Source organism: Pungitius pungitius, chromosome 2, assembly GCF_949316345.1.
Source record: "Pungitius pungitius chromosome 2, fPunPun2.1, whole genome shotgun sequence".
Classification (NCBI taxonomy): Eukaryota; Metazoa; Chordata; class Actinopteri; order Perciformes; family Gasterosteidae; genus Pungitius; species Pungitius pungitius.
In genome coordinates, this window is record NC_084901.1 from 10,031,741 (window position 1) to 10,056,166 (window position 24,426).

Below are 24,426 nucleotides of genomic sequence, written 5' to 3' on the forward strand. Positions count from 1 at the left end.
GCAAACTTCAAAGCCTGATGACTACGAGAGGAGGGAACCGGATGTTCCAAACTACAAACTATAATCCGTGTGTAAGGACACTCCTGCAGCGCCACACAGTTGTCCCCTTGTCCTGTGTCATGGGGTCGCTGAGCGCATTTTGGACAACAACTCGGTTTTGATTACTGATTAAAAATCTCATCTGTTTCCAACCGAGTCACCCTGTCTCCTCTTCTTCCTCTCCTTCATCCTGCTTTGCCATACTAATCGAAAATCACATCTCACAAACACACACACACACAAACTCCCACTACACCTTTTCTGCTGATGCATCCATTTCAAAGGCTCGTCAGCAGCTCGGGTTAATGTGTGGCTGCAACATGGCTGATTTGGATCATTGAGTCCACTACCAGCCTGTATCCTAAGTGTGTGTGTGTGCGTGCGTGTGTTCCCCCCCCCCACATCCGGTCCTAATTTTATGTGATCTGGAGAAACAAACTGAGGCCAGCAAGCCGTCCATCACCATTCAGCAATTACACAACATGATTGCACTTCGTAACGTCCGGGGGGAAGTTTTTTCCAAATCCCCATGAAGTTAATCCCAAAATCTGCATCCGTCCTGCGTGTCCCCCTCCAGGCTGCTGTCCAATAGAGATGCAGCTAATTCCTCCCAACAGGAAAATCCGAGCGGGCACACAGACACACTTACGGGGACTAGCTGTCAGAGGGTTTCGGGGGTGCACCTGTATCCTGTTGCCTTTGAGAATGAGAAAGAGAGGGAAGAGGGCAGAGAAGATGCAACAAGGAAGGAGAAGCATGGATCCTAACATGGAGCTGCAGCGTGTATATCTTCTGTATGACCCAGGTGTGTGAGTGGAATGGGGAGACGGTCATTCAGGCGGGGTCTGAATGGCTGTCTGTCAAAGCCGTCCAGGAATGTTACAGAATGTGCCAGAAAGATAATCCGCTGGAAAGAAAAGATTATCCACTCTGAAGTCACCTTTAAGCACAAAAGCCAAGTCCCTATATGATTTAACACCACAAGGGACCATATTAATATCACAGGACCACTAGGGGAACATTAAACACAAAGAAATGGTATATGAACCTGCCAATACGTTACGTTATATCTACGTAGCTATTATACATTTATATAAATATGGATCAATGCTTATTATTACTATTTGTACTATTATTATATATTATATTATATATATATAATAAACGGTCAACATATTAGCAAAATGAAATGAAATGGTTACTTTAAAGTTAAGGATAAAATTATGATGCTTAAAACCAGTAAGTTAGTTTCTAAATTAAACTAAAGTGCAATGAGGAGCCGCACGGCCGGTACGGGGGAGGTCAGGGGGGGTTAAGGGGAGGGGGGGTGTATCTGTGGAGAGATACCCGAGGTGAAGTCAACTCACGTGCCGAGGACTTCTTTAAAATCGAATATCTTCTTGATGTCCTCGACTTGTTTCTTCCACGTCTCCCCTCGCCCGGTGTCTCCGTTCTCCCGAGCCATGGCGCTGCTTCTACCGGCCCGACGCTGGGCTGCGGTGTCGGAGGGATGCGAGCAACAACCAAACAGAAAGAAATAAGACAACAATGGCGGAGGGGGGGCAGGAGGGGTGGGGGGGTTGTTTCTGAAATGAAGAAGAATGAAGTGGAGCTGAGTGAGAGAGGTTTATAGAGTCCCGCAGGTCTGTGCTCCTCCGCTGCAGCAGGACCATTGAGTCCTCCTGCAGGTTACTGTGTCCCTGCTGCCTCCCTCCTCCTCCTCCCCCTCTTCTCGCTCTCCCTCCTCCCCTTCCCCATCTCTGGCCGCCTGGACAGCGGCTGTCAAGTTGAGGAAGAGATCACGACGCTTCTCGTGGTGGCTTTCAAAATAATTCCCCGTTGATTACCATGACGTAGGTGCACGAACATGATGGGGTTTGTATTATATTGTTTGTTAGGATGTTCTGTCCGATAGCATTGCTACTATCAATTATTTACATTGTAGTGTGTTAATAATACTATACTAATACTAATATAACCATAATTAAAAATCGTAGTACCAATACGAGAGCTAATAAAATCAGTATCATCATCATCATCAACATTATCGTTATGTATATACTTTATATTCTATTATATAACTTAATAAAAACTGAAAATGATAGTAGTACAATCAGGTAAGCAGGCAATTTCAACTAATAGGTAAAATACAGAAAATATGAATGCATCTGTAAAAAATGTATTTCAAAAGCATGGTAGAACCACAACCTATATGGTTATTACTATGATGCTTTTATCATTTATAAAATTATTTCAATTCAACGGTGAACTTTTTTTCCATTTCTTTTGGGCTTTTATTTTTAAGTAAACGCCTCCCAGTTTCCTGTATTATAAGCTGTCAAGTATTGTTAGTTTGACTGTGAACCTGCTGCTGCAATTCTAACATCGTTAACTGTCGGCACTTTTTCGGGACCTCTACCTTATTGAAAATGTTCGTCTTCCCCTGTGTCAGAATTGAAAACACTTTAACTGTATAATTAATTACTCCTTAAATGGAATTTTATTGTGGCGGTGCAGGTTGTTGATATCGTTACCGCTCACAACACGCACACACACACACACACACACACACCGAGGGACGCAGGGAGGGAGGGAGGGAGGGAGAGGACAATATGTTGCAGCCTCAGCTCCTCATGAGTATTCTGTCTGCAAACTACTGCAGCTCTTCTTCAGCAGCAACCGGAGAACCCCCTCTCCTCCGCCCGAATCCTCTCCATCACCCCCCCACCACCACCATTTACTGCATGTCAGCTAGTGTGACCTCCCCCTGATGGAAAGATGATGAACCGGCTGCAAATGAAGGAGCAGGGGGATTTCACATTGAGGATGAAGGTCGAGCAAGATGAAGGCATAGTGCTCTCCGTTGGCAGCCCTCCACCAGCCATACATCGTGATGGTGCACCATGCAGGAAACTCACTGGCCCAGGAGGCGTGGCCATCAATGTCATCACATTAACTCATCCAGACTGACTCAGGTCACCACAGTGAACCCGTGGCCTCCCACCGAACTACCCATCCCCCCTCGGCCGTAACGTTATATTTGTGCTGCCAGGGTTAATGTCATTAGTAACACCTCTGCCGTTCCCACCAACACAAAACAACTTAGAGCTCGACACTCAACACGATGGAGATGGTAGTGGACTTCAGGAAGAACCCAGCCTCATCTTCTGTCATCACCCTGTGTGACCGCCCCCCCCCCCCCCCCCCCGTTACCGCTGTGGACTCCTTCTGCTTCCCCGTCTCCATCATTACACAGGACCTCAAGTGGGAGCTAAACATCAGCTCCATCACCAAGAAGGTTCAGTAGAAGATGTACCGCCATCGTTGAGTCCATCTTCTGCTCCTCCATCACTATCTGGAACAGGCTGACCTTGTCCTTGGTTCTAGTAAATTTGTATCTTTGTGTACCACCCACCACAACAATTTACTTCTATTTCCTCAAAAAAGAAGTGTATCATAGTTAACACCACAACAACATCATCTTAAATTAGCGGAAGAGGCTATTAAAGGACTGCTCATTAAGCCATTTTTCTAATATAACGGTTAGCTGTACACAATACACATACACTCTATCCATATCCAGCAGCTAAAGAGCAACAATTGCATTTTGTGTCCAGGCAGCATTGAGTTCAATAGATGGTTTTCTGCCTGTTCTTTGGTACAAAGTGGAGCACAGGGAGTAATGATGGCTTTTTTTCCGCGAAAATGACGCTGATTCGAGCCGACGCTGACACTCAACTGATTGGGCCGGGCATACATTTTCAAAACTGAGAAATGGAAGAGCTTAAAATCAGAGTAAATATTAGTAACCCATTGTATGGATGAATTTCTAATATTTTGTCAACACCTCTCTGGAACAGAAACTGTTGCTGCGTATTTCTGCATTGATGCATAAACAAATGTATATTAATCTAGGACTGATTGCAGTAGAGTTCATCGTTGGTTACATTTTGCATTTACTGGTAAAGATGGTGAATCTGCTTTTCCAGCACCGCAGGTCACACCAAGACACCTCCTCCTGGTTTCTTTATAGTCCAAGTCCAATTTCATTTAGAAAAAAGATTACTTTGCACCAGCCCCCACAATATGTGCCCAGCACAATGCTCCCCACATACAGCTTTTTAACCCAGGGAGCCGTAACTCTCATCACACCTGCGCTTTCCATCTCCCTCTAATTGCCCAATCAATCCAACGAGGAGAAAATAAATCGCGCACTCCTGTGCCGTGCACGAGAAGCTCGTTTGGTTCCGTGATGAGGACAATTTTAAAAAAAAGAAAAAAAGCACAATCAATTTCTATGTGGTAGTTTACAGCACCCGGCAGACTTGACAACTGAGCCAATACACAACAAGAAGTTTAATGGTGTGTTTGATTTTTTATTTATTTTTACAGTCTACAGTGATTCATAATGGGGAATAATAAGGCTGGATAAGAGCGACGAGGTGCAATGGGTGGGGTGGTGTGGATGGTGACTCTGGTGAACGGCTTCAGGGTCATAGAAAAAAAGTCTGTCCTTTACACACGAGCAGTGGCGTACGAGGAGTCGTGCGCCGAGTATGATTCAGTTTTTAATTTCCAGCTATTTGGGCTGAAATAAAGATTAGTAAACTAATACACACGCATATTTGTATATTAGGGGTATAAATGCTGGGATGCTCTACAGTGTTTGTGAATATATTTGCTTACATTTGTTCCCTCTCCATAAGAAAAAAAAAACAACAACTAATCACTGCCGGCCCCCCCTCGTCCCACCCCCCCAACAGAGAAATAAAACTGGAAAGAGGGTAACGAGTAGCTGAGTCGAAGCCTTATAAGTGCTCTTTCCCTGTGAGTCACTATGGAGCGTTTTCCTCCTCCTCCTCCTCCTCCTGTTGGCTTTTCTTCTGTTAGGAGAGGAGACAGAACAGCAGAGATCAAACTTTTGATTGTAACCACCAGAAGGGACAGATTTTAGATTCATTGTCATCTCACCTTCTACAATATATCAACCGTGTAGTTTAAGTCAGAGATTCTCAAACAAAAAATAAATATTCAATTTGTTTTGAAAGTTTTCTCTTTTCCCTGCAGTAAACTAATCTCTCAGGGTACTAGTACTCCACCGGGTTAAAGCGGAGATGAAAAACCCACTCTGGGTGTCAACCCTTTCAGCTCATGTCCCTGATCATATTATTCATCTATTCAACCTCCTTATGAAACAAAGCGAGCTAGAAAGAACCAATTTCATGACATACATCAATCTGTAGCAAGGGGAATTGTGTGTGTGTGTGTGTGTGTCTGTGAAAACGTAATTCTAAGCCCCACACTATTACACTGTTCAATGCTGGTAATCACTCGTAGGAAACTGCTTCCTACCAGTTTTAGGAAGTCGATGAGTTTGTAGGCGTCTTCTCCAGTGGAGAGGTCGACGAAGTCCCGTGGGATTCTGTAGCTCAGACAGGGACTGGGCTGCACCGTCACCTCGCTGGTGGTGCAGCGAAACGCCGGGCCTTCCTGCACGGCAGGAAAACGGCGAAAGCGCTTTCAGTATCGATTGGCATCTTTACTCCCTTTTTAGAAAAGCGCGTGTGTCGTGATGGCTGACCTGCAGCTGGGCGATCTCTCCCCCGGACGTCAGCTCCTCCCAGCTGAACAGCAGCGAGTCGGTCACCTCGCCGAACGGGTTCACGTCGATCAGCCACACCCTCCCCTGCAAACAGACGCATAAAGTGCCCGAGTGTCAAACAAAAACAAAGAGACTACGTAAAAAGTAATTTGAGTGCTCACCTGACTGTCTCTGTAGACATCCAACACAACTGTAAAACAGGCAAAGACAACAACGTAAACAATTACACACATATATAGTCACATTACACATGCGTAGATACAGCTTGAGACCACTTCAAAGGGATCAGTTTCCCTGGTTTTATTATTTATTGGTATGTTTGAGTGAAATGACAGCATTTCCCAGACATTTCAAATTAAGTATACACTGTCTAAATGTATCTGCTAGTTTCACAAGGAACATTTTTTTATGTGATTGAAAAATAATGTATTTGGAGCAATTTCTTAATGCCTGACAAGAGTGTGAAGCTTTCAATGCGGAGAGTAATAAAATATTATAAAAAATGACGAAATGTCGGCGATCCTCACAGTCTTCGTCCAGGAAGTTGTACTGGATGTGCTGGCTGAAAAAGGCCTGTATGGCGTGAAGGATCTGCTCCTCCTGCTTCAAGACGTGCTGGTAGTGCTGAGTGTAGTCTCTCTGGGAGATGGCTGGGAAGAGACGGACGCACCGTTTAATCCTCTCTGAATCAGCTCAAACAACATGTCATCAGTGCTACGATGGAGACGAGGACAGGCTCAGTTCTGTTAAAAGAAGAACCATCTCGCCATCTCGCCCTCTTGAGGTAAAAATGGTGGTGGATGAAGGAATTAAAACATGTTAAACAGTAAACACACCGTTTTTAAAATGATACTCCCATGCTACTCAAACATAGTGGCCTCAAAATGTACTTAAAAGCAGTCATTATATAGAATGGCCCATTTAAATTGTAAATGGTGGTGCATTAATGCTGCGGCTTCTTTATAAAGTATCTCTTGGATACGCTCATTATAATCAATTTGCTGGTCATAGTGTCATCTCTAATCATCGGACTGGAGTACAAATAAAATGTAGCATAAACATTCGAGTAAAGTTAAGAAACCATTGGACGTAACCTCCTTGGCTAAAAACAATAACTGCTTTCCTATAAGCAGGTCTTCATCCAAATGTTTTAGCACAAAGCCCAAATGGAGGGTGCAATATTACCAATCAGTTTGTTTTCTTTGACGAAGCAGCGAAACTCTCCGCCAGGAATCAATTCGCTCCACTTCCTCAGGACCAGCTGGGGGCAGAGGACAACGCAGACAGCAACGGGAACATTAGACAAGCAGCAACGCAGAGGGGACAAGACCAGAACATTTCACAAATATAACCGCAGAGAAAGTAGAGACAGAATTTTCTACAGTAAAACTTGTGTTCATATTGGTTTCATTAGCTTGTATTAGACAGGCTAATGAGTTTCAAATACCTCATAGTTTACAACTGGATCTGGGGAGTCCTGGTCACTACATAGGAGGAATCTGCACATGTAAATGAAGGTTACACCTGTTAAACAGATATCCAACTATAATATATGTTCTGAAGCATCACAAGGTTTTATAATTACAGCTCGGTTGCTGTATTGCTCTAAAGATTGCATTCTGTAATCTCTCCCTTTAAGACACACACACACATGCACACTCACACTGTGTGCTGCAGTAAATGTTTGTCACGCAGAGCTGAGAGGTATAAATCTGCAGCTGCCACTTGTATTTTGCTGCCACATATAGACAAACCCCAGTTGTTTTTTTAGGGGTGGGGCTGTATCATTTCTCATCTATATGTAAAATATGCTGCGTGATTACGCTGCTGCTAGATGGCAAGGCTTACGGCTTGGTGAGGTCATGGGTAATGAAGTCTGAACTTTTGAAGAGCAGAAATATATCGCTGAGGCTGTCACACTGCAAGGAACTGTTGAGAGCGATCCAGTTAGCGTCCTAAAAGGGAGGGACACACACAAGCAGGCACACGCTTAAAGCTGGTGTGTAGTGCAAGAAGCAGCAGCCCTCATTTTTCAATAAATACAAACAAATTCTACAAAACAATCATTTGTATTTCAATTACTCGACTTTGAATTCTTGAGGAGGACTGGGTTTTTCTCTCAGGCTTCCAAAAGGAGGTGTTGATGAGTCAAAGTAAATGAGGTAGCACTGAGCTTTGCTTATATTACATGGGTTAAACCCCTGAGCAGTGGTTTTAAATGTAGCAGATGTTTTGATATAGTTCTGTTAAACCCTGGTCACTGATATACGAGTGGTCATGTTTTGGGGACAATGTGTTACCCGAGGAGCGCTCCAGTTGAGTTTGGGAAAGACACGTCCACCCAGGGCGTTTATGGCCTCCAGCACCATAGAAGTGAATTCTGGGAACTCAGGAGCCTATCACAGACACAGACACACAAAGCCACATATTCACATGGCACGGAGGGCGGCAGGGTGCATATGTAAAATTCAGCTAGCAGGAATGCACCATAAAAGGGATGCGGAACACTTGAAGGTGATGTAAATGTTTCATCAGGTGAGGATACAAAATACAGACATTTTGATGAAAAACATTGGCTGTACTCACTGTGACGGTTGATGTTGTCTCATCATCTGACCACTAGAGGGAAACAAAGAATAAGAAACAGGGTCGCAGAGTAAACATTGCTATCAAATACAGTTCCATACAAGCGTGTGTTGAAGGCAGAGGTAAATAATAAAAAGAACTGAAAACAGACTGCAAAACTAAAATAAATTTGTGTGTGGGTGCATCTATCCACCAATGTTGCAGTATAAATTTACTCTGGATTCAAAAAAGTGCTCTCTCTACTTGTGAGTAGCTGAGGTAGACGTACAGCTGCTAATGCAAGTTCACTGGAGTTTTAGTGCTCTGTGGGGGTTTCAGATTTCACAAATAACTGAACAAAAAAAAGCTACGCCTCAAATTATCCCAGAGGTCCGAGGCCCTATGTACAAACAACAAAGCGTAACACTGAATTGATCTAAGTGTGCAGATATGTCTTCTGGCAGTTTCTTTCTTTTTTCCGAGTAAACAACCACTGACAAAGTCTCCGTATACATACCTGAATATCTTCCTCAGAGTCGCTGTTGTTAGTGTACGTCTGCTGTGTGTTGTGGTCACTGAAGAGAAGGGAAACAGAAGAGAAGGGTGATTTTCAATAGAGTGGTTTTCGAATCAGATCTACTTTAAAGGAACTGCTGTGCTCAGGAGAACGGGTTCAACCTGTAGCAGCACGTGGTCACTATAACATTAAAAAGCATCTCTTGATGCTTCTCAAATCCATTCAAACAGCACGTGTGTGCTTGCGCGTGTCAGTGGCCTCGTACCTCCCAGAGACTACCAGTGTGCCATCGTCCAGTAAATAGTCGATTACATTCTGAGGCAGTGGAAGAATCAGACTGGAGGAAAGAAGAGGCATAATATCACAAATGTATACATGTAACAATACATTAAATAGACAGCAGACAAAAACAGGACATGGAAGAGTGAGAGTGATTCGAACACAATTTTGTAGGAATACGCGTGAAAATTAGAAAAAATGTAAGTTAGAGGATAGGTATAACAGATATATAATATTCTGTTTGGAAGCTAACATTAGCTTTCGGCTAAGTTGACTTCGCTAAACAGCATCAACGAGGACAACATTTTATTAGTATTTACAAACGTCAGCTTCCTACCTTTTAATTGTATGTTGCTTGAATATCGGATACCAAACCGAAAACTGACAGTTTACAACTTGCTCCTTCTTCATGCTGCAATATCCTGTAACGGAAGCGAGTCCATCGGTAAATATCTTCCGCATTTGGGCTGTTGTGGGAAATCTCGAAGCCGCCTTCTCATTTAATGACTTGGTATTTTAAGAAAATGCTTCCCTTTGATTTCACTGTTACTAATTCAAATTATTAAAATGCCATCGGTGAACAGTTAATGTTGCTATTCATGTAATCAATTTGTATTCACAGCGGGGGAAACCTTTTTTAGGTGCACATGTAAAACCCGCTGACATAGATCGACATAGATCGTATATGAGATAAGAAGTCCCTCAAGGACCTTTAGTCATTTCATTGTTAATTTCTTTTTATTTTCAAATGTGACATAATTAATCAATTACATAATAAACTAACTACAGTTAATCAGTAAGATATAGTATGTTTGGATAATGGTGCAATATTAGCTGTTAAATGACACAATTAACTGCTGTGTCTATTTTTAAATTGACTATAAATTATGACTAAATCTTGCACTATCCGTGTGTTAGTGTCTAATTGCCTTTGTCCTCACAATATATGGAAATGACAGAATGTTGGTATCCAATGAAAACATGAACTATTTAGTAAAGTCTTTCATCTTGCTAAAGAATAAAACTGGACTGCTGTAAATTTGCGGGACCCGGAAGTTGTGGCAGAGTGACTCGTCACTGTTCCGTTCCAATCTTTGCTTCTGCTAGGGTGCTGACTTCACGTGAGTTTAGTTTACTTTGTTCATTTGAACCGATTATCCAAAGTTTAAACTGAGCAAGCTCCGATAGCATTATGTAGCATAAAGCTGCTCGCTAGCGTCAGATAAAGAAACGAATCGAGAGGCTGAAAGGCAGCCGAACCCCTGTCCAACCCTGTTAGCGTTGCATGGCTGTAGCAGCTAACGTTAATTGAGCAACTCATGATCAGAAACGTGTAACATTGGCCTCTCTTTTCTACCGGGACATGGTGGTTGGACCTCTGTTTTGTTGTTTCCAGTTTAGCTTGAAGCGAACGTTATCACATTTTCAACTGAAGCTCGCTGACTCCACTTTCCTCCCCTTCACAGTTGGGACAATGAGCCACGCCGAGGAACCCAAAGTGCCTGCTGCTCCACACATAGTGGGAGAAGAGGCAAGTGATCACTATGCTCCACACTTTAAATTCTCCACACACATCTTTAAATCACACTCACAGAACGTTCCTTTTCTGCCACATTATATTCCTTACACCTGGCAATTTATTTAACCAAGACTCAATATATAATTGGCCAATTTTCGTTTCATTGTATGTTCAATTAATACAAATTGCCCTTTTAGATTTATTGATTGACATATAAAATAAATATATTCGATGTATTGGCTTTTGATTTTTGCAAGAACCACATTTTTTTGTATACTGCATGCATGCTTCTCTTATAGAGAAGAGTTGTGTGAGATTAGTGTAGCTCACACTGTAACCTATTTTTCGACTAAGCTGTTTAGCTGTGAAGTAATGTGATCACACAACGTTATGTTTTGCAGCTTATGGCTGCAGGCAAATGGCTAAAGCTGGAGAAGACCACGTACGTGGACCGCTCCGGAAGCACCAGGTACTGTTGTGGGTGTGGGCTGCCACAGTGTTCACAACCACGCGCACGTGCTGTTTTAAACCCTTTTGTTTTTCCCTCCACCAGAACCTGGGAGACCGTGAAGCGGACAACAAGGCAAACCAACACCGAAGCAGATGGTGAGCACGTCCTCGATACGTAAATGTATAAATATTTGTATGTTTCAACTGGTTCGTGAAGCTGCCGTTGAGTCCCGCAGGCTGTAACACACTTCTCCCGCAGGTGTTGGGATTATCGCCCTGCTGAAGCGGACGCTGCACAAAGACTGCGTGGTGATGGTGAAGCAGTTCCGTCCCCCCATGGCATGCCACACTCTGGAGTTTCCTGCAGGTCGGAAAGGTTTTCTCGACAGATTGGAACTAATTGAAATGCAACGCAAGTTGAGGCCACATCTGTGTTTGTATTCATTTTTCGGTTTGTTTTTGGCTCTGCTGTGCTTAGGGTTGATTGACGAGGGGGAAAGTGCTGAGGCGGCTGCTTTGAGGGAGCTAAAAGAAGAAACTGGCTACAAAGGGGAAGTTGTGGGAATCACTCCAGGTACCTTCACACTGTGATTTGCTGTGCATGTGATTGCATAGGCACATTCTTCTGGATTTATCTTATCTTCTGTGTGTTGGAGAGATTAAGTGGCCAAAGGTGAAAATGAGTCATACTATCATTTCTTTGAAAAAACAAGTAGTTATGTTATTGTCTTGATCACAGTGACCTGTCTGGACCCCGGTCTGTCTAACTGCACCACTCAGATGGTCATGGTCAACATCAACGGAGACGAGGGGGAGAATATCAACCCAACGCAGCAGCTCGGTGAGAGTGCAGATTCCTTTACTCATCTCCAACTGTCTTGTCTATTCAAATATTTATGTAATCTTTGATCTCTGGCAGAATTCTCAAGTGAAGCGCATGAGTGATATTCAAGGGAACATTTCAACATTATAACTGAACACTTTTGGGTACAAACGAAGCCAGGCAAAGGAAAACGGGGATATACTTATATTAATTGTGTTTTTTAACATTAATGTTCTCTTTTGTTCTTCCTTGCAGGTGATGGAGGTGAGTTATTTTCCTTTTTAAAATACATTAGATAAAATTAATAAAATGTATCCTGGATCAAATCAAGGTTGTATGCTCTTCTTGCAGAATTTGTTGAAGTCATTCTCTTACCACTCGATGAATTCCAGGTGAAAATAGATGGTGAGGCTTTAGGATTATTTATTTTTTAAAGCGATGGTATTATTACGAGAGCGAGGAGTAACACTGACTTATGCTTTTATCCGGTAGATCTCGTGAAGAAAGAAAAGATTGTGGTGGATGCCAAAGTGTACATCTTCGCCATGGGGATGGTTCAGGCCTTCTTTAAGCCGAGGGAACTCCCCGTCCTGAAGCAGTGAAGGCAAACATTCGGGATGAGAGAAAAGTAAATGTTCTTTTCTGTTACAATGGGCATACAACATAGGACCAGCAAAAAAGGCCTTCCAAATTATAGTAGGATGTTATTTAAATGTGGTTTCAGACGCAAGTAACTTCCTTAAGTTATATCTGCGATGTATAACGACCATCCATAGAGCAAAATGAAATCTGGAAGACATATTAACAACTGCGTTTTAAACTGACCGAATGCAGACGTCTAATTATGAAATGGAAGTCTGGAAATGGCAGTGGTTTTTGGAAATGAACGTATGAAGGAGTTCTGTTTACAATTGCTGGCCCACTTTGTGGTGGTCACTATGGAGGTACTACCTAACCCCCCCAGGACTGACGCATACTCTGGTTGGCCCATTGTTTAATCATTCACACTCAACAGCCTTTAGTCTAGAACGACTAAAAATGTCCCCCGTTTTATTTTTATGAGATTACGTGTAGTTTGATGAGACGCTGCTTTTACTGAGTGATCAAAAAAACATTCCTAACATACTGTTTTGCAGACTTAATGGCTGCAAAAAACTCACCTCCAAACACTTTAAGCATGCATATTTGTCTAAAGGGCTGCTGAGAACAGAGGAAATCGTCCATTTTTAGACAAACCAGACAACCAGTTAGTTATAAATAACCCCTGCATTGTTATAATATTAACACATAATGCATTCTTTTGAGGTATTAACAAACCATTTTTGCTTTTTTTCTTGTGTAACTCCACTGTAATGTAAAACAGATGCTGTTGTGATAAAGGTAGCAAATGATCAATAGGAAATAATTCATTTTGTGCCAAATAACAATACTGTTGCTGTACTCTAGACTAGAAATGACTGACCATTTAATAAATGTTATTCTACTTTTACTTTCCCAAACATTGTGTTTTTTTATAATCTCAAACTGATTTAAACAGCCAAAAAAGTGGCAGAAGAGAAAATACTTACTCTGTGTGTCTGACCAGTTGTAGTATGTGCTCTGCTGGGGGAGCAGCATTGGAGCTGGTGACACCAACAGACTCAAGGCGAGGTGTTGTGAGTCTTGGCAGGGATTTTGCTTTTTTCAAAGCCTATCCTTCCAGAAATGCGGGTCGTCACTGAGAAGGAGGGTACAGAGGCATGAGAAAATATGGGGGATGGAGTCAGGTATATCCCATTGTCTTTCAAGTCTACAGTAGAACTAATACAGCTCGTCTGGCAGGGGGTGATTATTCATGGGGTGGGGAGGGAGGGGGGGGTATAGGCCTTTTAGGCACTTTCTCCACCAGGATGATCCAGCTTTGGACAAGAAAACATTCCTGCCAACTGCAAGAAGACTACAACAAATCACCTTTGGCAAAATCCTTTATTTAACCATTATCAAAAATAAATATACAATATCAGAAACCATTTATTGCAACATATGTTACACATCAAGGTGCAAAACATAAGAATAAAATAAGATAAAATAATAAAACCAGACAGAATCAAAGCTTTTATGTTTACGAACATTCAGGTCGAATGAAAATAATACTACGTTATTTACTTATTGTTTTTTTTTTAATTGAACAATAGTTTAGCATTGCCATGAGTCCCTTTACACACTCATGTGTAGTAAGTGGCGGAATACGCTATTAACGCTGTAACCCGCCAAGAAGAAGTAGAGGAAGTAGAAGAAGAAGAAGAAGCGTTGGGCGCAACCTGCGTGCGCAACTCCGCATCAACAACAACACGAAAGAGTTGTTCATTGCTACTATTGCTGCCTGACTTTTTAGAAACGTTTTTTTTACGCCCATGAATTACTTTCAAGGGGCTACATTGTAGATTTTTTAACAGTCGTGTTGACAAAGCTGAAAAGTAGAATTAGCCTAGCATGCTAGCCCAGTAGTCGTTGTTCACTGGCTGTCCGACCCGATTCACCAGCTTTTCTGAAAGCTTCGACGACATTTCTGGTCAAGTAAGTGAGTCATGCGTTTGACCAGAAGCGAACCAAATTGGAATCCTTAATCTCCACGTTGTTCTGTGAGTAAAAGACGGATGCCCTGGACATGAAGATGGAGATGGCTGTTAAGGGTGAGTTACTAGGGTGGAGGCGTTACTAACGTTAACTTTAAGTTAATTTAGAAGCTTATTAAACATAGTGCGTGAGTCCAAAAGAGGAGAATGTTAAAACAACCACTGTTGGATAGGAAAACTGAAGAATGGCTCACATTGCACGAGCACATTCCCAATACAGTGGTCTGTGTTGTCATGACTGAATGCTATTGGCTGGTATCGTTTTCTAGGAAAGGCCAAAAGGAGGCACCTGAATGCCGCAGAATGTGATGACCTTGCCCAAAAGACGGAGGGCACCAATGCCCTCACCCAACCACACATCGTTAACGGGCAAGGCACTCGCAACGCCAACTGGGGGCTTTACCCCAGGACACCCACCAAGCGACGGAAGTGTGGTAATCTGCTCTGTTCCTTCTGCTACAAACGTACATCTGTGCACAGGAAAACTATTGTTATTATTTTGTCCTGTACCGAACCTGACACACTTCCCCATTCTTTAGTTAGAATAGTCCTGAAGTTGCTACAACATTAAATATGTTTTTTTTCCTCTCTCACAGCTTCTGCATCGGCCTCAGGAAGTCCCTCTGGATGCCAGAAGGGCATTGACAACTTCTTCTCTGTAACAGGAGTCTTCAGTTCAAGTCCACACAAATCTCCCCAGCCCTGTTCGTCCACATGCACAAATGTACTCAATGGACATCGTTTTCCTGAAAAAACACCGGGCGTCTTGATGGAGGACGATGATGACGACGACGATGTCAGTCTCTTGGCTCCCCCTTCGGGGCCAAACCCTGAAGAAGAAGAATGGGAGGAGGAGGTTGACGATGTAAGCCTTTTGGCTGCAGAGTTAATGCCAAAGAACGAGCACAGCGTGGATCATCTGGAGGGAATGACAGCAGAGATGTTTGGAGATGATGATGAGTTTGACCAATGGGACAGAGAAAATCACGACATGGAAGAGGAGGTGGAGGCCCTGCCTGACGCCCACTATGGGCTCCTGGGTAGCAGGAAGGTCTTGCTTAAACCCGAGGGCTGCATGGATGACCTTCCAGAGGAGGTGTTGAGGCAAATACTGTGCCTCGTCCCCGCCCAAGACCTCTACCGCTGTGTCAGCCGTGTTTGCCATCACTGGAGGAACATCGTCCAGGACACTAAGGTCAAACTAGTCACAGAATTACATTACGTTCCATATTGGCAGAAAGGTGTAGTTTACATTAAGAAACAATACCAGGGTACTTATATTGTAGCTGGAGAAATGTGTTTAAGCAAGCAAGTAAAGGAAAAAGAAGAATGGAAAAAAAGGAAATGTTAGTGTAATGAACTTTATATTCACACTATTGAGTTTTCTAAGAAAGTACTTAGCTCGCCTCTTGAGATTAGACATTGCCGTACTCATATTCAAAGCTAAAAAAATGATAACGTTGTTTTGGATGTTGTGCGTCTGTGTTCTCTTTTGCAGTTTGTCCCTTTCAAGAAACAATACTTCCGCTACATGATGAGGGAGAAGGAAACGGTGCAGGAGATCTGCTCCGTGCTGAGGAACAGCGGCATCACCGATCCATCGTCATCGCAGCACAGCATACGATGCCTTGTTGTGTAAGTCTGCAATTCCTATTATTAACCATTGCATGCATCATCATTTGGATGTGCAGACTGAATTCCACATTCTGGAATTCAACTAAATGTAACGCATGTCCCTTCCATTCAATTAGTCTTTGTTTTCAGCTTATTCGTACGAAATGGAGCTCTGTGTGATGATGTAATATATGCGGGCTGTGTGTAAAAGTTACTGTGTGTTTTGGACAGGTTAATGGCCCAGCATGCAGTCGGCGAGCGGCTGAGGCCGCAGGACGTTCTGGAGTGTGTAAAGAAACACCGCCTTTTTCCTCAGGCCGAGGCCTCCATCAGATTACGCATTCCGGATATCCAGAAGTTCTTTAGCCTTAGCATCGAGGTATGATTCACACACATTCTTACAAATAGGAAAAAACGACCTCTTGTTATGTTATGGAGAAAATGACATAATTTCCAACCTTCCAGGGTCCCAACCCATACGCAGCAATGGCGGTCATTCTGATCCTGAGTGAGAGCGTGGGTGACGTACAGGCCTTGGTGTCTCTGCTCACCGGCTGCATGTCGCACACAGCCATCACAGAGTACTTCAGTCACATGGCCATGATGCTGCTCGCAGTGAAGAGAAACCACATCAAAATTAGCAGTCGGTAAGCACTCCAAGAGTCTGTGGATTCCGCTCCAGTCGCGTTTATCGCCTGCTTCCTCGTCATTCTTTTCTTTCTCGTTTTTTCCAGGTTGCATTACAACATCTACTACACACTTCACTTGATGGAGAATGGCCCCTTTGGCGTCGGCTCCGGGAAGAGCGGGTGAGCATCAAAGCCTTCACTGAATGCGTCACTGACGTGTATGAGAACAACCGCCAGGAAGTGGAGTGACGAAATGTGGATCCGAGGACCTTTTTTTCAACAGTGCCGTGTGTGTGTGTGTGTGTGTTGCTTCCAGACGGCCTCAGGTTCAGCTCACAGGTGAACAGCAGCAGATCCTCAGCCACGACGTCCAGAAGGACCACGTGGTCAAGATTGTGGCCTTTGCAGGTATAATGTTAGCAGCACAACTGTCTAGAAAACATTGTACTCGTTCAATAACACAAACGTAATGATGAATGAGTGATGTGTCCAAGTAGATTTTCACACACAACAAACCTGCTGTTTTATTTTGAATTCTACTTTTGCTCTGACCCACAGCAGTTAAATCTGGATAAAAAAACCTATTGGGGTGTTAACATTTTTATTAGGCACTGGCTCGGGTCTTTTTGTTGCATATCTGCTCTTAAGTTAAGGAAAAATAGGTACGTGCAGCCATTTAAACATCGGAGAAGGAAAATTAGTTTTGTGTATGTGCTGCTGCGTGTGTAGCTGAGCAGTCCGTGTTGTCCGCGGCAGGTACGGGGAAGACCACCACGTTGGTGAAGTACGCCGAGCAGCGGCCGCACCTCCGCTTCCTGTATGCGGCCTTCAACAAGTCGGTGGCCAGCGAGGCGCAGCGCCGTTTCCCGAGCAATGTGACCTGCAAGACCGTCCACTCATTGGCCTTTGCCGACGTTGGGAGGAGGTGAGAAGTTTCCCCCTTTTTTATAGAAAAATATTTATTACGATTGATTCCCGCATGTATTGTATTTTATATGGCAATTATCTAATAATATTTCTAAAAGGCATATTTATTTAGGACATTTTATCTTGTCACGTCATTATTTATTTTGAGCATTAAGTTATAACTAGATGTTTTGAACATAATACTGACACAAATAAATTGTTCCACAAACTAAGTGTGTCAACCCTGAAGGGAAGAACATAGGGACTAAGGGTGCCACAGATGAACTCAAAAGATGTAAGGAAAATAGTGTGTCCTTTAAAAGTAGACCTCAAGTCTACTTCATTTGAACTTTCACCTTTTTTTATTTCATTAATAACTTTTATTTCTGTCTGTCTGCATCTCTTGCTCTTTTCTCCCGCTAACTACCCCGCCCCAGATACCAGTCTTGTCGGAAGCTGACCTTTGACCTGAAGCCATTCGCCATCAACTCGGTTCTGCCTGAGTGCCGCGGCGGCTTCGCCAGGGCCAAAGTCGTCTCCACGACTCTCAAGACCTTCATGGCTTCGCCGGATGAGACCCTGACCGTCGCACACGTCCCTGTCTTCCGCATAACCAGAAACCGCGAGCGTGAGATCATAACCGAGCCCGAAAGAAAGGTGCGAGGCGAGAAAAGGCCACTTTGGTGTGAATGAATAATACGCTTTAGGACTCCAAAGGTCACATTAGACATTTAATGTTTTTACGCTGTGTGTTCCTTCAGTTGTTTGCCGGTGAAGCGCTGACGATCTGGAACAAGATGAAGGATCTCAATGAAACCAAAGCGAACGCCTACCACATGACCCACGACGGTACGCCCGCTGCCAATGAGTGAAATGCCATTTAACGGAATTCTGTTCTAATATTGGAAGGAATGCTGCAGAGGTGGTCAACGGAGATTCTCATCCTCAGGTTACCTGAAGTTATGGCAGCTCCAGGTCCCCAAGCCCAGCTTGTCTCAGCAATACGACGTCATTTTCATCGACGAGGCACAGGACTGCACGCCAGGTAACGTCGCTGTGACGCAGTCCCAGTATGGGCGGGAAAGTCTCATCTGTGATTATTGTGATGGTGACGGCATCTTTCTTCTCCTTCTCTCTTTCTCTCAGTCATCCTGGATGTGTTTCTGGCGCAGAGCTGTGGGAAGATCCTGGTCGGAGATCCTCATCAGCAGATCTACACTTTCAAAGGAGCCGTCAATGCCCTCAACCTCATCGACCACACGCACATCTTCTATCTGACGCAGGTATTGACGAGCACACAGACACACAAATGGACACAACAGCTCGGGAAGGGTACGGAGCCATACGGCAACTAACACTGCTGCTGCCTCGACAGAATATGACAGATATGATAATAACCACAAGAATTATATGGGTTAGCTCAGAGGCATCTCGTCAGTGTTGGGAAAGTTCACTTTCTACATGAACTAGTTCAAAGTTCAGTTCACAAATTTTAAAATGAACTAGTTCAGTTCATAGTTCAAACTTCAAAATATTTGAACTAAGTTCACAGTTCCAACTAGTTCAGTTTGTTGCTGCAAGCTATTATTTTTCAAAATTATTGCCACAGCCCATATAGAACCACAGACAGCAATTATTTTATCAGTTTTAACACTGAAGCTATGCATCAGATGTCATCTTCATATCCAATTTTGAATCCTTATCCAACCAGGGTTTACATTAGCATTGAGGGGACAGCATTTCCCCATTGTTGCTTTAATGTTGCTGTCCATTCACTCCACACTAGCAGCAGCTGCAGCGTCCACCCCTACAGTACATTCTCAAACACATGCTGCTTGGTCTTTTTTAAATAAGGAATAAAAACACGACAGTTATCATTAAGGTGCAAATGTTTGCAAAGAAAGGTCAGATTCCTCCCATCCTCACCGACCTTGTCAGTAACTTCATAAAACTCATTTAAATTATTACACGCCGCCTCTTTGCTACACGCAGCTGTCGCCTCCATGCATTTCTCTTTTTTTTTTTTGATGACGCATGCGCGGTGCGACGCTGGTGTTGCCGGATCGGGTGTTTTTTCCGCTACTTATTAAGGTGCGTTTACGGTGTGTTTTCTATAGAAATCCGGCATCCCATTGAACAATGTTAACCTGAAAGAACGTGCCATAGAAACCAGAATGAACGAGTTCACAGTAACGTTCATCAGGCATTAATACAGTACGTTCAGTTCACGTTCGCCCAAAATATGAACGAGTTCATGAACTATCGTTCAATGAACGCGTTCAGGCACAACACTGCCTCTCGTCAACATTGTGTCTCATCTTTTGACACAAGAAAAATGTTAACATATTCTATGTCCACTATCAACTTCTTTTTGTATACAAATATTTAAAAACAACTGATATAGCAGCAAGATCAGAGTGACTTCACATAGCAAACCGTTGTTTATTAATATCCTGTGGTGTATAGAAATGGTTCTAACTCTCAGCAGTTCAGTGTGAACAAGAAAACTGTAGCAACCCTGATGTCTCTGTTCAGAGCTTTCGGTTCGGTGCCGAGATCGCCTTCGTGGGTGCCACCATCTTGAAAGTGTGCAAGGGAGTGGAGAAGATTCTCGTGGGAGGAAAGCAGAAAGGTAACCACTGCAAACTCTTGAAAGCGTTGTTAACTTGGAAACGCCTTCCAAAATATAGATGCTTGAGAAGAAAATCCTGCATTTTCATTGTTTGTTGGCGTGTGCTGTGCGCCACCTGTCCACTGCACAGGCGGAGTGTGCGACGAGGCGGCAGACAACGTTGGGACAGCCTTGAAGGAGGGTGTGAGTCCTTGCCCGGGGAAGACGGCCATCTTGTCGAGATGCAACGTCACTGTCTTTAGCGAAGCCGTCCGGCTCACAGATTCCAACCCGCAGTGCCGCATCCACTTCATAGGAGTGAGTTTACACTTAACTGACAGTTAAGGTCGAAATAGCAAGCGTTTACTTCAGGAGGACGGGGGAGGTTGCATGTGTTATCAGGCGCTCACAGGTCCTCCCTTTCCTTCAGGGTGTCAATGGAATCGGCCTGAATCGGATCCGAGACATCTGGCAGCTGTTGGAAGGGACAAAACGTGAGATTTGTGCATGCATCCTTTGTTTCAGAATAGTAAGACCCCTCATATTTACGCTCAGTTCTTATTATCTTTTTATAAACAACATTGGCTCTTTCCTCAGGCGTCAGGGATCCTTTGATTCGCAGCTTTGCCAACAAAAAACAGAATGGTGTCTGGGCCTTCAGGAAGTACGTCGAACAGACCAATGACTTGGAACTGGAGACCAAACTGAACATCGTTGAAAAATACGGAAAGCGCATCCCTGAGCTGGCAAAGCGCCTGGAAAAGTGCTTTGAAGAGGACTTTCACAAAGCAGGTACTAGGTTGCTACTTATTGGTCTCAAGGGTAGTAACTGAAACACCACACGTGGGACAGACATCCACAATGCGACATGAAGTCATGATATAAATATTGTTGTTGTGCAAGTATACCATTCTAATGACACTATGGTTAATATACCTTTTTTGTCTCAATATGTTTTGCATCAAGCCCACTGCCTCTTTATGAAGCTGTAGATTATTACAAATAGAGGGAACGGTGTATTTGTCTGGGACTAATTTGAGCAGCAGATGTGCCCTATGGCACAGAAGTCATTTCAGGTTCTAGTTAAACACACAATACTAGTTTACTAAAATTAACTAATTGGTGTGCTGTTATACTCACTCTACTTGGTAACAAAACCTATTTCTGCTTTTGCTCCAGATTTCATTTTGGGAACTGTCCACAAGGCCAAAGGTCTGGAGTTTGACACCGTGATGGTCACCGATGACTTTGCGAAAGTCCCCTCTTCAAAGCACAACCTGCACTTCAATCCTGACTTCTCCTTCTGTGGGTTTCTTTTCCGGTTGCCATAGATTTGATGTTGTAGTTTTAATGGGTGGCCCTGGAGCAAGTGTATCTGATATCTTTCTCTTTTGGGGTTGCTTTTTTTGTGTTGTTAGTCTTGTTATAGTGCCAAATGATCAACCAATGTATAACTAATGCAGATTTCTAATGTAGAAGTCACTCCAAACGTTTTTGTGTAAAACATTTTGTGTGTGTCTTCCCTGCTCAGCTAAGCTTGCGGATGATGAGTGGAACCTGCTGTATGTGGCGGTGACTCGCGCTAGGACCTCCCTGATCATCACCAAGTCCATCCGCCGCCTCCTCACAGTGGCCGGGGTGAGCTCTCGTTACACACACACACACACACACACACACGTTCACATCATAGCCACTGTGAAATTTATTGTCAAAATGAATATTCACACATAACCAGATGACATGACAGGCTCGTATGTTTTTTTTTATTTCAGTTTCCTGACACTTTCTAGTGGTTTTAGTGGTGTAAAAGTTTGCAACCACGTGTTCGTGTTAATCATCGTCCTCTTTGTACGACAGCCCTGTCTGACAGACGCAGTTTTACTTTCCTCACTTCCCTCATTTTTATTTTATAACTGGACTTCATTTTAAACTGCTTTTTAAAAAAATTGACATTATCAACAAGGAGAGCAAAGCATAATAAGCTGCTCTTATTTAGGGAAAATGTGTAGAAAGGTCTACACACACACAGACAGCGCTCCAGTCTGGCTTAATGAAAATTTAAGGAGCACCATATTTTCTTCCATCTTCGGTCTCCTCACTGCAGAAAACACAGAAAACCCCCCGGCATGACACCACCTCCTACTCACGTCTAGTTCCCCTTTGCTGTTGGAATGGTTGGTCCTTTATAGTGTGGCCAACCTTCATCAGCCTCACGAGCCGCAGCTGGGCCGCTCGTTGTCGTTTCCCCTTTTGGTCACCTGACATTGGTGCTGATCTCTGCTCCTGGGCAGTCTTCTGAGGTGCTGACTGGGGGCCTGCACCCGTGGGTTGCCACAGTTGATACAACTCTACTCTATTTAATCACACTAAGTAGTCACATTGTGATCTCCCGGATCTTTGCTTCCAGAGATTTGCTCTAACTGGACCTTTTCACATTTTAGTTGAAAACGCCTGCTATAAACTATTTGAAAGAATTAGTGCTTAGCACAAACTGGTTGAGTCAAATAAAACTTTTAAAAAAAAGTTATAAATGTTTCAAATCCTTGAAGCATTTGCTTTCTAAATTAATGGAGATATTTGCAAGCGGTCCTCCTGGTTACTAAATGAAATGTATCCTCAGTGTCTCCAGAATCTAGTGTGAAAAAGTGAACAAATGTTTGGCAGTCTGGATCACTCAGCAGAAGCACTAAATTAACAAAATATTCTGATTAGTCTTCAATATTTCTTTATCCATAGGTTTTGTATGTATTTTTAGAAATGAGTGGGCTTGACTGGATTGCGAAGTCTGTTTTCAGTTAGTGACAAAGAGCAAATGTGTTAAATCAAGACCAAAACACAGGAAGCCAGAGGCAAACCCCACTTCACTGTTTGGAATGTTCTTTTCCCCCAGTGCTGCGATAAAGGTTCTACAAACAATTGTGATATAAATGCCTCAAAATTGCAGGGAGGAAGTAAGAAAAAAAAACACCGCATGTTTATTGGATAAGAATGTGCCAGACATGGGATGTGAGAAAGTGTTTGCAGACACAGATGGAAGTGGATCCAGCTGCTTGTCACAGAATCTGATCTACACCCTGTCCCCCTTTTCACCCCGGCCCTCTTCTCTGAAAGCCGCCACGCTGCAGCAGCGCAGCTGCTCGGCCCTTCACTCTCATTTTCTAACTGGAACCACTGTCGTAAAAACCTTCTTTCCAAATGTGTTGACACCCTGTCGTCTGTAGGAATACTTCCTGAAGTCGGAGATGCCCCCCGGCGCGCCGCCGGTGGGCGACCCGCTCCCGTGCTGCATCTCCGAATGCCCCAACTGCACGACGCCCGGCTCAGCGTTCATCATGAGCAAACCGCAGATGAAATGTGTAAGATAACCATAACCAGCCAATTGTCTACGAGATATGTTAGAGCACATGAAGCCTGTTAGTGGTTACCTTAATTAGCCAAATCAGCACGATGATTTCTGATTCATTTCTTCTTCTTTTTCTAAATGAAAAATTCTACTTCCTTTGTCCAGTCGGACGGCGTGTCCGCCGGCGGGCCGCTGTGCGAGAGGTGCGTGTGGACCCGCATCGGGTCGACGGCTTTCCTCATGACCGACGACGTGCTCTCCATGGCCGAAATACCACGAGGACTCGTTCATCTGGACAACCGCATGCTGCTGGGGCTTTTCTAGAGGCGCGGGTCTTCAAGACGGAAAGCGCAAAGGGACGCCGCTACGTGTTTACGGATAACACCAAAAGAGATTGGAAATGAGCGATTTCCGCTCAGGAAGCTTTTTATAATGCCTACTGCTCCATCAGTCGGATTGAGGTTTCATTGGAGAGCCCTCTGTCATGTCTGTGTGTTTTTGAGTATAAAAAAACCCAAAAAAAACCTGCAGGGTCATTACTTTTTTCCGGTAATTGTAAAGAAGTTTAAAGCAACCAATGAGGTCAAAGTTACGTTTAGAACAACACATTCTGCTGTGGGTGGAAGGCGACAGAAGGCTTCTGTAATATTATTGGCCGTGTGTGGAAGCATAGACCACAGAATCTTTCCAGGGACGTTTTTGTTGTTGCGTAATGCTTCATTTCAAGCGGAAGGAACAGCATCTGGCAGATGGTTCAAACTGAAACCAGATTGTTCCAACTTGAAAGGAGATGGTACCATCTGCAGCTATAAAAGACTTTTGTTCTTAACTCAAATAATGTGGTTGAAAGAATATCTTTTATAATGCGATGATGATTAATGCTGCCTCTAAAAGCTGCTCGCCCCATTGGAACA

General features: G+C 43.5%; 4 protein-coding genes across 4 annotated transcripts in view; 2 read left to right on the forward strand and 2 right to left on the reverse strand.

Annotated features, from left to right (window-relative positions):
* Nucleotides 1–1,596, reverse strand: part of camk1da (calcium/calmodulin-dependent protein kinase 1Da) — a 33,215-nt gene extending 31,619 nt beyond the window's left edge. Inside the window, exon 1 of the mRNA XM_037460627.2 lies at nt 1,407–1,596. Coding sequence (XP_037316524.2) covers nt 1,407–1,504 — 98 coding nt within the window. The 5' untranslated portion in view covers nt 1,505–1,596. The remainder of the gene's footprint in view (nt 1–1,406) is intronic.
* Nucleotides 1,597–4,398: 2,802 nt separating this feature from the next.
* On the reverse strand, nt 4,399–9,484 carry cdc123 (cell division cycle 123 homolog (S. cerevisiae)). Its single transcript, XM_037462494.2, has 13 exons — nt 9,340–9,484; nt 8,989–9,060; nt 8,724–8,781; nt 8,228–8,260; nt 7,942–8,037; nt 7,490–7,596; nt 7,089–7,140; nt 6,827–6,902; nt 6,169–6,291; nt 5,803–5,831; nt 5,621–5,725; nt 5,392–5,529; nt 4,399–4,922 (listed from the first exon to the last, which is right to left on the reverse strand). Exons 1-13 carry the CDS (start codon nt 9,462–9,464, stop codon nt 4,875–4,877), a joined length of 1,062 nt encoding a protein of 353 aa, XP_037318391.2. The 5' UTR covers nt 9,465–9,484; the 3' UTR covers nt 4,399–4,874.
* A 548-nt stretch (nt 9,485–10,032) lies between these two features.
* nudt5 (nudix (nucleoside diphosphate linked moiety X)-type motif 5) lies at nt 10,033–13,283 on the forward strand. The gene is made up of 8 exons (XM_062560354.1): nt 10,033–10,123; nt 10,469–10,533; nt 10,923–10,990; nt 11,075–11,127; nt 11,231–11,338; nt 11,450–11,545; nt 11,711–12,199; nt 12,287–13,283. The coding sequence occupies exons 2-7, from the start codon at nt 10,477–10,479 to the stop codon at nt 11,878–11,880; spliced, it is 552 nt and encodes a 183-aa protein (XP_062416338.1). The 5' UTR covers nt 10,033–10,123; nt 10,469–10,476; the 3' UTR covers nt 11,881–12,199; nt 12,287–13,283.
* Nucleotides 13,284–14,076: 793 nt separating this feature from the next.
* On the forward strand, nt 14,077–24,034 carry fbxo18 (F-box DNA helicase 1). The gene is made up of 21 exons (XM_037460660.2): nt 14,077–14,466; nt 14,679–14,843; nt 15,006–15,604; nt 15,908–16,044; nt 16,255–16,402; nt 16,489–16,670; nt 16,758–16,832; nt 16,969–17,060; nt 17,409–17,577; nt 17,996–18,215; nt 18,320–18,407; nt 18,508–18,603; nt 18,705–18,841; nt 20,094–20,190; nt 20,321–20,487; nt 20,600–20,663; nt 20,767–20,961; nt 21,349–21,474; nt 21,701–21,807; nt 23,391–23,525; nt 23,678–24,034. The coding sequence occupies exons 1-21, from the start codon at nt 14,442–14,444 to the stop codon at nt 23,834–23,836; spliced, it is 3,183 nt and encodes a 1,060-aa protein (XP_037316557.2). The 5' UTR covers nt 14,077–14,441; the 3' UTR covers nt 23,837–24,034.
* Nucleotides 24,035–24,426: the final 392 nt, after the last annotated feature.